We start from the raw sequence: 16437 nt of genomic DNA on the forward strand, positions 1-16437 counted from the left end.
AGATGATATATCATAGAAATGTACACTTGAAACCTATATGATCCTATTAACTAATGTCGTCCCAATATATCTAATAAAAAATACTGACTTTAAATATACTGGAACGTTAAAAATGTATAATGTAATCCCTAAAGCAAAAAATTAAAAAGACTATGCAAAAATATAAAGTTACAATAACTAAAATTGAAGACTAAATTTAAAAAAATGTTCATAATTAAAAGTCTTTCAAAACGGAATTTTTAAGGTACAGACTGTTTTACTGGTAAATTCTATTGAACATTTAAAGAAGAAATAACACCAATTCTACACAATGTTTTCCAAAAAATAGAAGAGTTGGAAGAACTTTCCAACTCATGAAACAAGCATTGCCCTGATACAAAAATGCAACAGTAAGAAAAGGTACAGATTAATATTGCTCATAAACATAAATACAAAAATTCCCAAATAGCAAACTGATTCCATTAATATATATCAAGAAGAATAATGCACCATGATCAATTGGGGTTTATCCTGGGAATGCATAGCTGGTTCAATATGAAAAAAATCAATTAATGTAATCCACCATATTAATAGTCTAAAGAAGAAAACACGTGATCATATCATTGGATGCGGAACAAACATGACAAAATTCAACACTGATTCAAAACTCTCAGCAAACTAGGATTAGAAGGAAACATATTCAACATAACAAAGCACATCTTCAAAACATCTACAGCTACTATCGTACTTAATAATGAAAGACTGAATGCTTTTCCCTAAGATCAGTAGCAAGGAAAGAATATCCAACATACTGGAAGTCCTAGCCAGTAAAATAAAGCAAGAAAAAGAAACAAAAGACATACAGATTGGAAAGGAAGAAATAAAACGGTCTCTATTTCATGACATGATTCTCTCTTAGAAAATCCCAAGGAATCCAAGTAAACCCCTAAAGTAAGCAAGTTTAGCAAGGTCGCAGGATATAAGGTTAACATAAAAATTAACCATATTTCTATGCACTATCAATGTACAACTGGAAACATGATTATTGTATAGAATAAAGTTCAATGAACTACAGTGGGGCCTTGACTTAAAAGTGTCCCGAGTAACGAGTTTTTCGAGATACGAGCTGTCTCTCGGCCGATCTTTTGCTTTGAGTTGCGAGCTAAAATTCGGGTTACGAGCCAGCTTCAGATACCCCACCGCTAGCTGGCGCAGCGAACGTCACAGTGAACGCCACAACATCGGCCTAGCATCAGGTGTCTCACTTGTTCACTTTAAGATTTGACATACGAGTAATTTGAGTTATGAGCTCCGTCATGGAACGAATTAAACTCGTAAGTCAAGGCCCCACTGTAATTACAAGTCAGATGGAGTCCCTCTAATTTTGATACACAGCTAGTTATCACATAAGTGTTTCTACTTCATCAACTAGTTAATTAACTAGCCTATGGATTACCTAGAAAAGAGTTGCTATCCTTTTAACAGTGTAAATATTATCTCAAAAGAGACCCTTTGCTTCCTGGAAAGAGTGCCAACACACTGGTTAGGACTGAGGGCAGCTTGATCTCCTTTACTTACTGCTTGAGACTTTCCTTAGAGGAATGCGAGGTTCTTTTTCTTCCTCCAGCAGCTCAGCACTTTGTAGGAGAGCATGGATCTCTGGCTGTAGGTCATCCACACTAGCTTCCCCTGAAGCCAGTGCTCTGCAGTGCAGTACCAAGGCAACATCTTGGTTATAGAAGTGAAAGTACCGGCATACTCTACTGGCTTCATGCACACAGCCATCATCCAATAGGCGCCCAATCAAAAAGTTTAGTGACTCCTGCTCCTTCCAATCTAGTCTGTTCTCACAAGTCTCTTTGGATGGAAGGCCATTAAGTTCTAAATATTTTGATGTGTTCAGGGCAGCCAACTTGGAGAATGAAAACTCACTGGCTAAGCTGTCAAAGGAAAGTTCACCACTAGCTGAGATCTGTTGAGAAAATGTGGGCTCTCTTTCCTCCTGGTTTCCTCTGAGGGTGTGCTGGGTGATACGGCAGAGCCAGATCTGCTTCTCCAGCTCCTCCAGCTCCTCCACAGGGACCAGGTCCTCCTGAGCAAGCCAATGCCCTGCCAGGGTGAGCAGCAGATGGCACTCCTCAGTGCTGCTCTGTCCCTCCTCAGTAGGGTACTCACGCACCACAAGGGCCTGGGCTGAGAAAAAGGAAGAAGCTGCTTTGCTTGAAATGGAATTTTTCTTAAAATTCTCATGGCATTTTTTCCAGAAGTCAATTCTTGTTTGTTTCAGGGACCACTGGTCAATGTGTTTTAAGGTCTGTATTTCCTGTGTTACCTGTGAAATTTTATTAAAAAGTATCATAAATGCTACTGTTCCCTAATTACACCATACTTTTTAAACCCAAGTCAAAGAATATGAGGCACGGCTACAGATGTTTCTGGGTATTTTATCTGGAAAGTTAAAGTATGGAAAACAATTTTAAATTTATCCAATTGAATGGGGTTCAAGGAAAAGCCACCTAAGCTAACCTTATATTTAAAGTGTACATTCTTGCCCAGCCGGTGTGGGTCAGTGGTTGAGCATCGACCTATGAACCAGGAGGTCATGGTTCAATTTCCGGTCAGGGCACATGTCCGGGTATCAGGCTTGATCCCCAGTTGGGGTTGTGCAGGAGGCAACCGATCAGTGACTCTCTCTCATCATTGATGTTTCTATAGCTCTCTCCCTCTCCCTTTCTCTCTGAAATCAATAAAAATATGTTAAAAAAAAGAAGAAGAAATCATTGATGAAATAGTTTTTAAAAAATAAAATAAATACATTCTTCACCCTGGCCAGTATGGCTCAGTTGGTTGAGCATCATCCCATGCCCCAAAGGGTTGCTGGTTCAATTCTCAGTCAGCGCACATATTCAGGTTGTGGGTTCAATTCCCAGTCGGGGTGCATACGGGAGGCAACTGATCAATGTTGCTCTCTCCCTCTCCCTTCCTATCTCTCTAAAATCAACAAAAAACTAATAAAGCATACATTATTAAAAAATGGGAATTCTAGGCTCATCCACTTCTGAAACTAATGTGTATCAAAAGTAAAAAAGCCTCATCTCCTATAAATTGCATATCTCATTTGATTTTTGGTTTATTGATGGTTCAAAAAGCTAAGATTTTTTTTTGTTGTTAATCCTCACCCAAGGATATTTTTTCCATTGATTTTTAGAGAGTAGAGGGAGGGGGAGAGACAGAGAGAGAGAAACATTGATGAGAGACACATTAACTGGTTGCCTGCTGCGTGTGCCCCAACCAGGGCCAGGGATCGAGCCTGCAAACAAGGTACATACCCTTGACAGGAATCAAACCCCTGAACCTTCAGTCCACGGGCCAATGCTCTAACCACTGAGCAACTGGCTAGGGCAAAAAGCTAAGACTTTAAATAACTTAAAAGACTTATGTTACCTTACCTCTTCAATAACCAAGTTGTCCACAGGTAACTCAGCTAATTCTGCTACCCTCTTAGCCAAAGCAAACTGTCCATTCGTCTCCAGTTTTTCCAAAATAGATTTACATTCCTGCTGAAAATTCTGAAGGCTATAGTTGGTAATAATTACATTATTAATGGCTATGGATGTATCCTTCAAAATGTGGCTAAGGATACACAGCTTCTTTACATCTGGACCTGTACCAAAGAAAAGAGGATATAAACACTTCATTAAAAAAAAATGCCACTATGGCATTTTTAATTAAATATCAGGAAGGGAAATATGTATATTTAAAATAATAATGTGGTTAAAGGAAAAATAAAAAACCTCTTTTTCTAGCTTGGTTAATGAGCAGAGGAAGCCATAGGCAGCTCCTTTATAGTAAGATCTATTAGAGGTTGGCACATGGACTCAACCCACACATCTGGCTTTAAACACAGAGCAGAGGTTGGTGGTCTACTATGCAGTAGCAACTCCAGTCAATCTTGGGGAGATCTGGCCATTCATTCAGGTCAGTCTCATCTCTTTCTGTATTTTTCTCCTACCTTGAACAAATTTGTTTTTATGATTGTTCACTTGTTCATTCAATGCGGTGTCATGGGTATTAAGACACAGACTTGTAGAGCAGCTGAAACTGCAGCTGGCCAGTAGCACATTCTCTTCAGAATGGAGCATCACTTGCTCCTCTGGATATCTATCTACTTAACCCAGTGAGGCCCAGCTGAGCTCTTCCTGATGTCCCTGGGAAATTCTTATCCACAGTAACATTAGGGATTCTCTGCCAACAACTTATGTGGCTGTTTTTTTTAAAATATATTTTATTGATTTTTTACAGAGAGGAAGGGAGAGGGATGGAGAGTTAGAAACATCGATGAGAGAGAAGCATTGATCAGCTGCCTCCTGCACACCCCCTACTGGGGATGTGCCCGCAACCAAGGTACATGCCCTTGACCGGAATCAAACCCGGGACCCTTCAGTCCGCAGGCCGATGCTCTATCCACTGAGTCAAACCGGTTACGGCTTATGTGGCTGGTTTTGCTCCCATTCCCAAATAATCTGAGAATCCTATGTGTGCCCTACCATAGGGGAAGAGCATGAAAAGCATTCTATATGAGCCTGCTCCAATGTCACCTGCTGGGCTGTGGTCTGATTCAGGTAATTCAGAGACAGTGAGACATCCTGCACAATAAACACCAGTGTGAGCATGCTGCGTTTCTTTGTTGGCATCATATAAAACACAGATTAAATTTTTTTTTTCTTTTCTCTAAGCATGTATGTGGCGCGCGCGTACACACACACACACACACACACACACACACACACACACACTATAAAAATAGAAATAATTAGCCCTAACCTGTTTGGCTCAGTGGATAGAGCATCAGCCTGCGGACTCAAGGGTCCCAGGTTCGACTCTGGTAAAGGGCATGTACCTTGGTTGCGGGCACATCCCCAGTAGGGAGTGTGCAGGAGGCAGCTGATCGATGTTTCTAACTTTCTATCCCTCTCCCTTCCTCTCTGTAAAAAATCAATAAAATATATTTAAAAAAAATAGAAATAATTAAATTAAATTATATGAATGAAAGCATTATAGTAATGTTAACAATCTAGACAATCCTTTTAATTTTTTAAGGATAGAGCAACTCTAGCAAGAAAACAGGAAATTCATTTCTGAAAACAAAATTATTACCAATCAATGAAAACACCAATATGTTAAAAGGATCTACTCTCTTGTCTACAAAGTCATCTTCTATGCCCTACATTTAGGAAACAGGCCTCTCTTCTCCCCATCATCAGCCCCACAGCCTGCAACAATGGCACTGAGCCCAGCATTCTCTGTGTTCTGTGCAACTCTGAGCTCTTTAGCTGAACCTATGTGAGTTTAAATGTGATAAAATAACCCTAGTAGTGAAAACGTCAGAATCTAGTGTAAAAGAATAACATTATTATTCAACAAAAACTTGAAATTATTACAAGTAGAAAGAAGGTAAGGCAATACTGGTTTTATTCAATAATCAACAAGCTTAGAGACTACCAATTTCTGGAAACACCTGCAAAAAATAAGCGTAATTTGTCTGAGACCTTCAAAACAAATTAGACATTCCTGAAACAAGCCTGTGACTCTGAGCAGTGATGATATGTTAAGCTGACTTGTAAGAGAAAGGCATGATAGTGACAGGGTAATGCAGAGGCTAGCCAGGGGGAACTGTGGCTATTTGACAACTGCTTAGGATGAGTAGATAGTTCTATTACTTATGTTATATCCCTTTGTGCTTTGTTTTAAATGTTTTAACTATAATTGAAGTTTCATAATCTCTCCTTCATATCCTGTTATGAACTTTAAATGTAATGTTATATATATATCATATGCATTTTAATTCCCAGAATGCCCTTCTAAAATACTTTCAAGATTAAGACAGCTAACTTCTTAACAGCAACTTAACTGTAAGGACTGTCTTACCCTCAGAGAAGAGATGCTCTATCCCAACAAACAGCTGTAAAAGCTTTCCCAGCTCGTACTGGGTCCTGCACTGCTGCAGCATAAGCTTCAAAAGAAAAGACACCTGCTCCTTCAGCCATGGGACAGGGATGGCAGCGTGGACCTTTATGGCTGCTGTTTCAAGCTATAAAAAAAAGACAGGGTCGGGGAAAGTGGTTTCACAGGGACAACTCAAAAACCTCCAAATGGCCATCCAAAGTGCTGATCTGTCACAAAGGGGATGCTTCTTCAGGTCCTCTCGATGGCAGGAAGCAGCAGTGTGCCTCTTTGTGTGCATCTTGGTGTAGAGAACTGTGTGCATGAAAGTCAAAGATGGGAAAGAGACCCAGGACTACTTTGGAGTGAACTGATGCAAATACACCCCCTTACTGACTAACAGCCCTGTGAGTTGCTGTGAAATTAAACAGACATGTTTCACTTAAAAGCTTCTTCAGAGGATATAGGCTGCCCTTAAATCCAGAAGTTTGGCAATTCACATATGAAAGAAGACCTCTTAGAAAGACTTGCTTAACATTGCTGAGCGGGTTCTAATAGTTATCTTATCCTATATAATAAAAGGCTAATATGCAAATAGACCGAATGGCGGAACAACCGGAACAACTGAACAACTGGAACGGCTATGACGTGTGCTGACCACCAGGGGGTGTGTATGGAACATGGCAGGCATTGGTCACGATGGGGTGGTGGAGCGGGTGAGCAGGGGCGCCAGATCAAGGCAGGGCACCAGTTGCTGTCATTGGGGCGAGCCTCTGGTGGTTACTGAAAATTCTTTGCTCCCTTGTGCCGCAGTCCCACTGCCGCTTGCACCTGTTGCTGGCGCTGGCCCCAATCACTCCACACCGTCAGCGGGTGCGAGTGGGGCTGGTGCCATCAACGTGTGGGAGTGGTGGCGGCAGGAACTGCCTGCAGCCAGGGGATGGGGGTGGGGCGCAGGGGGAGGGGCTGGGCAGGGGCACGGAGGATGGGCTGAGACCCGCCCCTGTGCCTACTGCAGCCTCATGGCCCACAGTTCCTTTCAAGGTGCACAAATTTGCACTGGGTCCCTAGTGCTATATAATAAAGAGGTAATATGCAAATTAACCCTCACGCCCTCACAAGATGGCTGCCTATGACCAAGCCAGCAGGGGGATTAGTGAGGGACGACCAAACGACTGAACAAATAGGCTGTGTGGGGCGACCAGGCCAGCGGGGGGAGTGTGGGGAGTGACCAGGCTGGCAGGGAGGGGCAGTTGGGGGGGCGACCAGGCCGGCGTGCGGGGCGGGGGCGGGAGGCAGTTAGGGGCAACCAGGAAGACAGGCAGGTGAGCGATTAGGAGCCAGCAGTCCAGGATTGCGAGATTGGGCCTAAACTGGCAGTTGGACATCCCCCGAGGGGTCCTGGATTGGAGAGGGTGCAGGCTGGGCTGAGGAGACCCCTACCCCCTGTGCACAAATTTCGTGTACCAGGTCTCTAGTAGTTTATAATATCACTAGAGAAGATTCTCAATTAAGAAGGTTCTGTTATCGTATTTCAAGGAAATGATAAAAATATTATCAGGAAAATGACCCCAAGTAGCAGGCCTCATTAGTTTGAATCAGAACATGATTTCTTATTCTTTATTTCTGGTTTATTTACCTCTGTTGCCCTATGAAGAGAAACTACAGCAGGCAGATGATGGAACTAGTTAAAGGAACAAACATATGGGAATAAAGGGTTGAGGCAAGGATGGAGCAGCTGCATTGCCCCTTTGCAAAAGGCTGCAGCAGGAGAAGTCAGCTAAGAATAAGAAGATATCTGGGAAGACCTAAACATAAAACTCAAACTGATAAGCTGAACTCATTAAAATTAAAAACTCTCTCTAAAAATCAATGGAAAAATGTCCTCAGGTGAGGATTAACAACAACAACAACAAAATAGAAGGTTCAACACAGCAAGAAAATATGACAATTATAATCACGTACACACCTAATGACAGACCACCAAATATATGAAGCAAAACCTGATGAAACTGCAGGGAGAAATAGACAGTTCCACAATAACTGCTGGAGACTTTAATACCCCCCTCATAATAACGGACAGAATAACCAGACAGAAGAAAACAATGACAAGAAACACATTCTTCTCAAATGCACATGAAATGTTTCAGAACAGACCATATGTTAGGATACAAATTAAGTCTCAATAGATTTTAAAAGACAGATATCATACAAAGTATCTTCTCTGACCACAGTGGGATGAAGTTAGAAGTCAGTAACAAAAGGAAACTGTAAAATTCACAAAACTTTAGAAATTAAACAATATACTTTTAACAAGAGAGAAGACTCAAATTACTAAAATTAGAAATGAAAGTGGGGACATCACTACTGATTCTACAGAAAATAAAAAGGATTATAAGAGAGTACTGTGAAAAAATTATATGCCAAAAAATGGATAACCTAGATGAAATTGATAAATTCCCAGAAACACAAAACCTACCAAGACTTAAATCACAAAGAAATATATCATCTGAATAGACTTATGACTAGTAAAGAGAGTGAATCATCAATCAAAAATCTCCCAACAAAGGAAAGTCTGGACCTGATAGCTTTACTGGCAAATCACACATTTAAAGTACTAATACCAATCCTTCTCAAACTTCTCCAAAAAATTAAAGAGGAGGGAACACTACCTACCTTATTCTATGAAACCAACATAAGGTTGACACCAAAGACAAAGAAAACTACATACTGATATCCTTTATGAGCACTGATGCAAAAATCTTTAACAAAATACTAGCAAACTGCCCTGACCGGTGTGGCATAGTTGGTTGGATGTCATCCGGTGCACCAAAAGGCTGCCACTTCGACTCCCAGTCAGAGCATATGCTAGGTTGAGGGCTTGATTCCCGGTACGAGGCATGCAGGAGACAGCTAACCGATGTCTTGCTCTCACATCGATATTTCCCTCATTTTCCCTTCCTCTCTCTCTAAAAATCAATTTAAAAAATCATTTAAAAAATACTAATAGCCTTAGCCCGTTTGGCTCTGTGGATGGAGCATTGATTCTCAGAAAAAAAGGGTCCCAGGTTTGATTCCAGTCAAGGGCACATACTTCATCGAAGGCTTCATCCCTGGCACTGGTCGGGGAACATGTGAGGAGGCAACCAATCAATGTATCTTTATCACATCAATGTTTCTCTCTCTCTGTCTCTCCCCCTCCGTTCCACTCTCTTTAAAATCAATGAAAAAAACATATCCTCAGGTAAGGATTAACAACAAAACAATACTAATAAACTGAATTCAGCAGCATATTAAAAAGATTATACACCATTACAAAATAGGATTTATTCCTGGAATGCAAAAATAATTCAACATACAAAAATCAATCAATGTATACACCACATCAATAGGACAAAAGAAAACACCACATGATCATCTCAATGCAGAAAAAGTATCTGACAAAATTCAACACCATTTCATGATAAAAACACTCCACAAACGAGGAACAGAAGGAAACTTCCTCCATATAATAAAATCCATATGTGAAAAGCCACAGTGAACATCGTACTTGATGGCAAAAGACTGAAAACACTGCTCTAAGATCAGGAACAAGGCAAGGATTCCCACTTTCAACTCTTCTTTTCCACATAGTCCTGGAAGTTCTAGCCAGAGCATTTCGGGGGGAAGAAGAAGGGGGAAGAAGTGATCCAAGTTGAAAAAAAAAAGAAATAAAATTATTTCTATTCAGATGATATAATTTTATATGTAGAAAACTCTAAAGATCCCACACAAAAAAACTCAGAATAAATGAATTCAACAAAGTAACAGGAGAGAAAAAGTCACCACACAAAAACCAGTTTCATTCCTATAAACAATTAACAATCTGAAAAGGAAATTATAAAAATAATTCTAACAGTATCAAAAAGAGTAAAATATTTAAGATATTAACTTAATCAAGAAAGTAAAAGATTTGTACAATGAAACTACAAAATGCTCCTGAAAGAAATTAAAGATATAAATAATGGGAACACATCCCATGTTACTGGAATGGAAGTCTAATTGTAAATATTATCCAAAGCAATCTACAGAGTCAATGCAACCCCTATTAAAATCCCAATGATGCTTTCACAGAAACAGAAAAACCCATCTTAAAATCATATGGAATCCCAAGGAACCCCAAAGAGCCAAAACAATCTTTTTATTTTTATTTTTATTTTTTATTTTAGAGAGGAAAGGAGAGGGAAGATAGAGATCAAAACATCAATGATGAGAATCACTGATCAGCTGCCTCCTGCACACCCCTATTGGGAATCAAGCCCGCAACTTGGACATGTGTCCTCGACCGGAATCGAACCTGGGACGCTCTATCCACTGAGACAAACCGGCTAGGGCCCAAAACAATTTTGAAAAAGAACAAACTCATACTTCCTGATTTTAAAACGTATTACAAAGCTACAGTAATCAAAATTGTGTGGCATTGGGATAAAGACAGACATATAGACCAATGGAATAGAAAAGAAAGCCCAGAAATAAATCCTTGCATATATGGTCAAATGATTTTTGACAAGGGTGTCAAGACAATTCAATGAGGAAAGCACAGTCTTTTCAACAAATGGTGCTGGGAAAACTGACTACCCACATGTAAAAAAATAAAGTTGAACCCCTACCTAACAAGATATACAAAAATTAACTCCAAATGGACAAAAGACCTAAATGTAAGACCTAAAACAATAAAACTAGAAGAAAACATAGGACAAAACCTTTATAACATTGGATTTGGCAACGATTTCTTAGAAATGACACCAAAGGCATAGATAACAAAAGAAAAAATATACAAATTGGACCTCATGAAAATGTAACAATTTTGTGTATAAAAAGATACTATGAAAAGAGTAAAAGAGCAATTCACACAATGGAAGAAAATATTTGCAAATCATATATCAGGTATGGGATTAATACCCAGAATATGTAGAGAATTCCTGAAACTCAACAATAAAAGAAAAACACAACCCAATTTTAAAAAGGGGCTGGGTGGATAGGAGCAAAGGGGAAGAAAATGGGGGACATCTGCATACTGTCAACAATAAAAATAATGGGTAAAGGGCTTAGATAGACATTTCCCCAAAGAAGATACACAAATGGCGAATAAGCACATGAAAAGATGCTCAACATTACTAATCATTAGGGAAATACAAATCAAAACTACAATGAGACACCACCTCACACCCGTTAGTATGATTACTATTAAAAAAACAGAGACCAAGTATTGGTGAGGATGTAAAAAAATAGGAACCCTTATGTAATACTGTTAGGAATGTAAAATGGTAGTCACTGTGGAAAACAGTATGGTATTCCTCAAAATATTAAAAGTATAATTACCATATCAGCAAGCAATTCTATTTCTGAGTAAACACCCAAAAGAATTGAAAGCAGGATCTCAAAGAACTATTTGTATACCATGTCATAACAGCATTATTCACAATAGCTAAAATGTTGAAGCAACCCAAATGTCCATCGATGAATGAATGGACTAGCAAAATGTGGTATATACATGCAATGCAATATTACTCAGCATTAAAAAGGAAGGAAATCCTAGCATATGCTATGGATGAACTCTGAGGACATTATGCTAAGTGAGATAAGCTAGTCATAAAAAGACAACTACTATACAATTCCACTTATGAGATACTTAAAGTAGTAAAAACCATAAGGACAGAAAACAGAATGATGGTTGCCCGGGGCTAGGGATAGGGGGAGAATAAAGATTTATTGTTTAATGGGTATAGCTTCAGTTTTACAAGATGAAAAGAGTTATTTTGGAGGTGGATGGTGGTGATGGTTACACAATAATGAGAATGTATTTAATACAACTGTACACTTAAAAATGGCTAAGGTGGTAAATGTTATGTATATTTGACCACAAATAACAAAAGAAGATACCTACTAGGGTACCAAGCCATGGAGAGTTATAAACCAAGGAAATTAATGTCCCTATTTTCTGTGATTTAGAAAACTCAGGCATATTTGAATAACTGATTCTGTATTTTCAAATAATAATCTTCATTACAGTGAAGACCAATGTGATTGAGAGCAAAAGCCTATACTGAGGTTCCACTGTTATAAATTTGTTGTGTAAAATCAGTAAATAGTTTTGTCTTATTTATCATAGAGCTCTTTTGTGGTAGAGAAGGCAAAAGTGCTAAAACTCCAGGCAGGATTAAGGTATATTTCTTCTGGACAGGCTATCTTGAATTGTTAAAACGTGGCCCATGTATCACCATACTCTTCTCTAGTATCCATAGCAGATACCATGAATTTCTTTCCCACTGAGCTTGGCTGCCGCATCAGGATACTGATCAGAGTTAGCACATTAGATGAAACCTGTCATCCTTGGCAACTGAGGTGATTTATAAGCAAGGCCACTGTCACTCCTACCCTGACTCGCTATCTCTGGCACAGTACAAATTATTTCATTTGATTACACCACATAACAGCTGTTTACCTAATGTCACATCCCGACTACTAGCAGACAGCAGGCCACTCTAACAAATTTCAGGTCAGTAAGAAAGAACATATTATTCTAACTTACAGTTTCAAGGCTCTTCTGGAACTCCAGTAGTTTAGCTTTGGCTTCCTTACAATTCTTGAAGAACATACAGAGTTCATACATCTCCAACATCAGTAGTAATGGGGAATCCTTTGAAGAAGAGTTTGAAAGAAATTACAAAATCCTGCCCGGCTGGCATGGCTCAGTGGTTGAACCTTGACTTATGAACCAGGAGGTCACGGTTCGATTCCAGTCAAGGGCACATGCCCAGGTTTCAGGCTCGATCCCCAGTAGGGGATGTGCAAGAGGCAGCCGATCAATGACTCTCTATCATCACTGATGTTTCCATCCCTCTCTTCATCTCCCTTCCTCTCTCTAAAGTCAATAAAAACATATTTTAAAAAAAAAGACAAAATCCTGAACTTAATACTATTTTCTCATGAATAATGGCAATATAAGAGAAGGTTAAAGTAAAAGACAAATATTATTAATAGCAGTTTCATAGAATTAAATTATGTATGTTAAAAAGAAAGGCAGTTACATTTACTCAAAGGTCGGTCCATTTTCTGTCTATCCTATACTTGGTCCAACACACAAGAGCAGGACATAGTCCACTAGATGGTGCTAGGAAACCTTTACATACACTTCCTGATAATGGGCTCCAGTGGCCTGCCAACCTACTGCTTGCTGCCTGTGGCATCAATCCATACAGTTCCATCACTTCAGTGGGAGCTTTCCAGTCAGAGCACAGGAGTCTGGGAATTAGAAAGTATGGATCTGAACTGTAAGTACTCTGCTCACTAAATTACTGTGAAATCCTGCGCATGTTACTTAAGTTCTGTAAACCTTGGTTTATTACTCTGTAAAATGAGGATAAGACCACTTCATAATATCCTAACACAATTACCTTTTGGGGATTATTGTGTGAATTGACTAAAATAATGTATAGAAAGCACTCTGCTAAATAAATGGTAGTTCTATTATCATTATTTGTTATGGGCTACAAAATAGATTTAGGCCTGGTTGGTGTAGCTCAGTGGTTGAATGTTGACCCATGAAACAAGAGGTCACAGTTTGATTCCCAGTCAGGGCACATGCCTGGATTGCAGGCTTATCCCCAGTAGGGGGCATGCAGGAAGCAGCCGATCAATGATTCTCTCTCATCATTGATATTTCTATCCCTCTCTTCCTTCCTCTCTCTGAAATCAATAAAAGCATATTTAAATAAATAAATAAATAAATAAATACCTTAAAGAAAAGCTGGAAACCTCTGATGAGAGTTTTGCTCTTCTGTCTTGTTAATAATGTTCTCCAGATGACTGAGAAGTCCTCAAGGTCCCATGTATGGCCCTCCAATGAGTCCTGGATGTGTCCCATTGCTTCAGCTGCAATACTGTCCTCCACAGAAGCGATGATCCAAACACAGAGACAAGAAATAGCACTGGCATCCTACCATTGAATAAAAACTTTTCAAAATAAAATAACAACTGGGCTTGGATTACCTGACAAGGGAAGTTTCCAGCAATGCTACAACTACAGATGGCTATTTCCTGTTCAGGAAAAATAACCTCACTAAATTGGTTAAAGTGGCTTGAAAATCCTTCAAAGGTGAAATAAACTCTAATGAACAACCAAGGGACTTTTATAAACCATCCTGTAGGGTATGGCAGGTGAAAAGGCCAAGAGACTGAGAGGATATATGTGAAAGTCAGGGAAGTACTAAGTATAAGAAAACACACAGAGCTGCTGACCAAGGGACTGTCTGGAGTATCCTTCTTCCCTGCTCAGAGGCAGTGGTGGTCAGTCCACCAAAGCATCCTTCTCTGTGACTGCCAACCAGGAACCAAGGCTCTGACCACTTAAGCTATTATATGTCAAGGCACAAAGAAGTGCACTGGATGGCCACACTGGAGAAGCATAAAGAGTTGCAGTGACCTTGAGGCTAGAGCAGCCGTGGGCAAACTACGGCCCTCGGGCCGGATCCGGCCCGTTTGAAATGAATAAAACTAAAAAAAAAAAAAAAAAAGACCGTACCCTTTTATGTAATGATGTTTACTTTGAATTTATATTAGTTCACACAAACACTCCATCCATGCTTTTGTTCCGGCCCTCCGGTCCAGTTTACGAACCCATTGTGGCCCTCGAGTCAAAAAGTTTGCCCACCCCTGGGCTAGAGCCTCAATATCATCATTCCCCCTGCACCCTTTGATTATCAGCCTTTCCTGTCCCTCCCCAATTCTTCTATTACTCTCTGGTTCTTTAATTTAGGCTTCTCAATGATTCTCACCTGCAGACATGAGGCTAGGACACTAAGAATAGGGGACTGTTGTTTCACTGCTTCAGCCAGGAGCCAGCACCAGGAGTTTGGCTCCTCTGAGCACCGGAGCAGAATTTCGAAGAAATCAGTTCTCTCTTCTTTGCTTTTCTGGAGTTCCTGGGGGGACTTGTTGCAGACTTGATCACTATCCATTCTGGAGTTGGACACTGAGGGCAAGTTCTCAAAAGCTAGCCTTAAGTGGTCTTGAAGGACAGGGCTGAAATACTGGAGAAGGGATTTCACCTGGAAAACACATTAGACGATTAAAACAGACAACCAAGTTATTTTTATTTCTCAGTTATAGTTGACATTCAATATTATTTTATACTCGAGGCCTGGTGCATGAAATTCATGCACAGGTAGGTTCCCTAGACCTGGCCAGTGATCAGGGCCAATCTGTGGGGTGACCAGCAGGGTGATCGGGGGATGGGGAGCCCCCACTGGCACCCGCCTTGGCTGGCCTGGGGCCTACGAGCTTGTGGGAAGCTCCTGCATTGAGCGTCTGCCCCCTGGTGGTCAGTGCACATCAGTGCCATTTGGTTGATTTGCATATTAGGCTTTTATTATATAGGATTAGTTTCAGTTGTACAGCATAGTGGTTAGACAATCATATACTTTATGAAGTGACCCCCCAATAAATGGTTCCCACCTGGCACCATACGTAGCTACTACAATATTATTTACTATATTCCCTAGGGTGTGCTTTACATCTCCATGACTATTTTGTAGCTACCAATCTGCACTTCTTAATCCTTTCACCTTTTTCACCCAGTTCCCAAACCCTACCCATCTAGCAACCCTCAGTTTGTTCTCTGTCTCTGAGTCCGCTTCTGTTTTATTTATTTTGTTCTTTAGTATCACATATATGGGAAATCATATAGCATTTGTCTTTCTCTGTCTGATTTATTTCACTTAGCATAATTACCCCTTGGTCCATCCATACTGTCTAAAATGGTAAGATATTCTTTTTATGGCTGAGTAATATTCCACTGTATATATGTGCCACATCTTTTTTTTAAATGTATTTTTATTGACTTCAGAGAGGAAGGAAGAGGGAGAGAGAGATAGAAATCAATGATGAGAGAGAATCATTGATCAGCTGCCTCCTGTACCCTCCACACTGGGGATCAAACCCACAACCTGGGCATGTGCCCTGACCAGGATTTGAACCGTGACCTCCTGGTTCTTAGGTTGATACTCAACCACTGAGCCACACCAACCGGGTGTGCCACATCTTTTTTATTCAATTGTCTATTGATGGGTACTTGGATTGTTTCTATATCTTGGCTATTGTAAATAATGCTGCATTGAATAAAGGGGTGCATATATCTTTTTGAATTTTGTTTGAGATTTCTTCAGATAAATACTCAGAAGTGGAATTGTTGGTTCATAAGATAGTTCTATTTTTAATTTTTTGAGTAACCTCTAAACTGTTTTCCGTAGGGGCCACACCAATTTGCAATCCCACCAACAATGCACAAGGCAGATAACCAAGTCTCAATTTCAGCTGGAGCTGAAAATGTTAGAAAAAAGCATAAGCAAAATTGTTCTTTCTCAACCTGAACCACTCGGAGGTGACCATATAATTTTAAAAGTTGTTTGCTGCTTTTGAGTGAATTTCCATTTGCAATCTGGAGTCACAAAGTTCTTCCTTCATCTCTTTAGTAAT

The 16437-nt window shown here is 39.9% G+C and overlaps 1 protein-coding gene across 4 annotated transcripts in view; it reads right to left on the reverse strand.

Annotated features, from left to right (window-relative positions):
• SPG11 (SPG11 vesicle trafficking associated, spatacsin) overlaps positions 1 to 16437 on the reverse strand; it is a 93376-nt gene that overhangs the window by 19409 nt on the left and 57530 nt on the right. For all 4 annotated transcript variants that reach the window (XM_036299904.1, XM_036299919.1, XM_036299910.1 and 1 more), the window contains 6 exons: positions 14739 to 15011; positions 13700 to 13900; positions 12494 to 12601; positions 5908 to 6070; positions 3429 to 3643; positions 1558 to 2311 (listed from right to left, as the gene is read on the reverse strand). In XM_036299904.1, the coding sequence (XP_036155797.1) occupies positions 1558 to 2311; positions 3429 to 3643; positions 5908 to 6070; positions 12494 to 12601; positions 13700 to 13900; positions 14739 to 15011 (1714 nt within the window). The remainder of the gene's footprint in view (positions 1 to 1557; positions 2312 to 3428; positions 3644 to 5907; positions 6071 to 12493; positions 12602 to 13699; positions 13901 to 14738; positions 15012 to 16437) is intronic.

This window comes from Myotis myotis, unplaced genomic scaffold (genome assembly GCF_014108235.1).
Source record: "Myotis myotis isolate mMyoMyo1 unplaced genomic scaffold, mMyoMyo1.p scaffold_m19_p_1, whole genome shotgun sequence".
Taxonomy (NCBI): Eukaryota; Metazoa; Chordata; class Mammalia; order Chiroptera; family Vespertilionidae; genus Myotis; species Myotis myotis.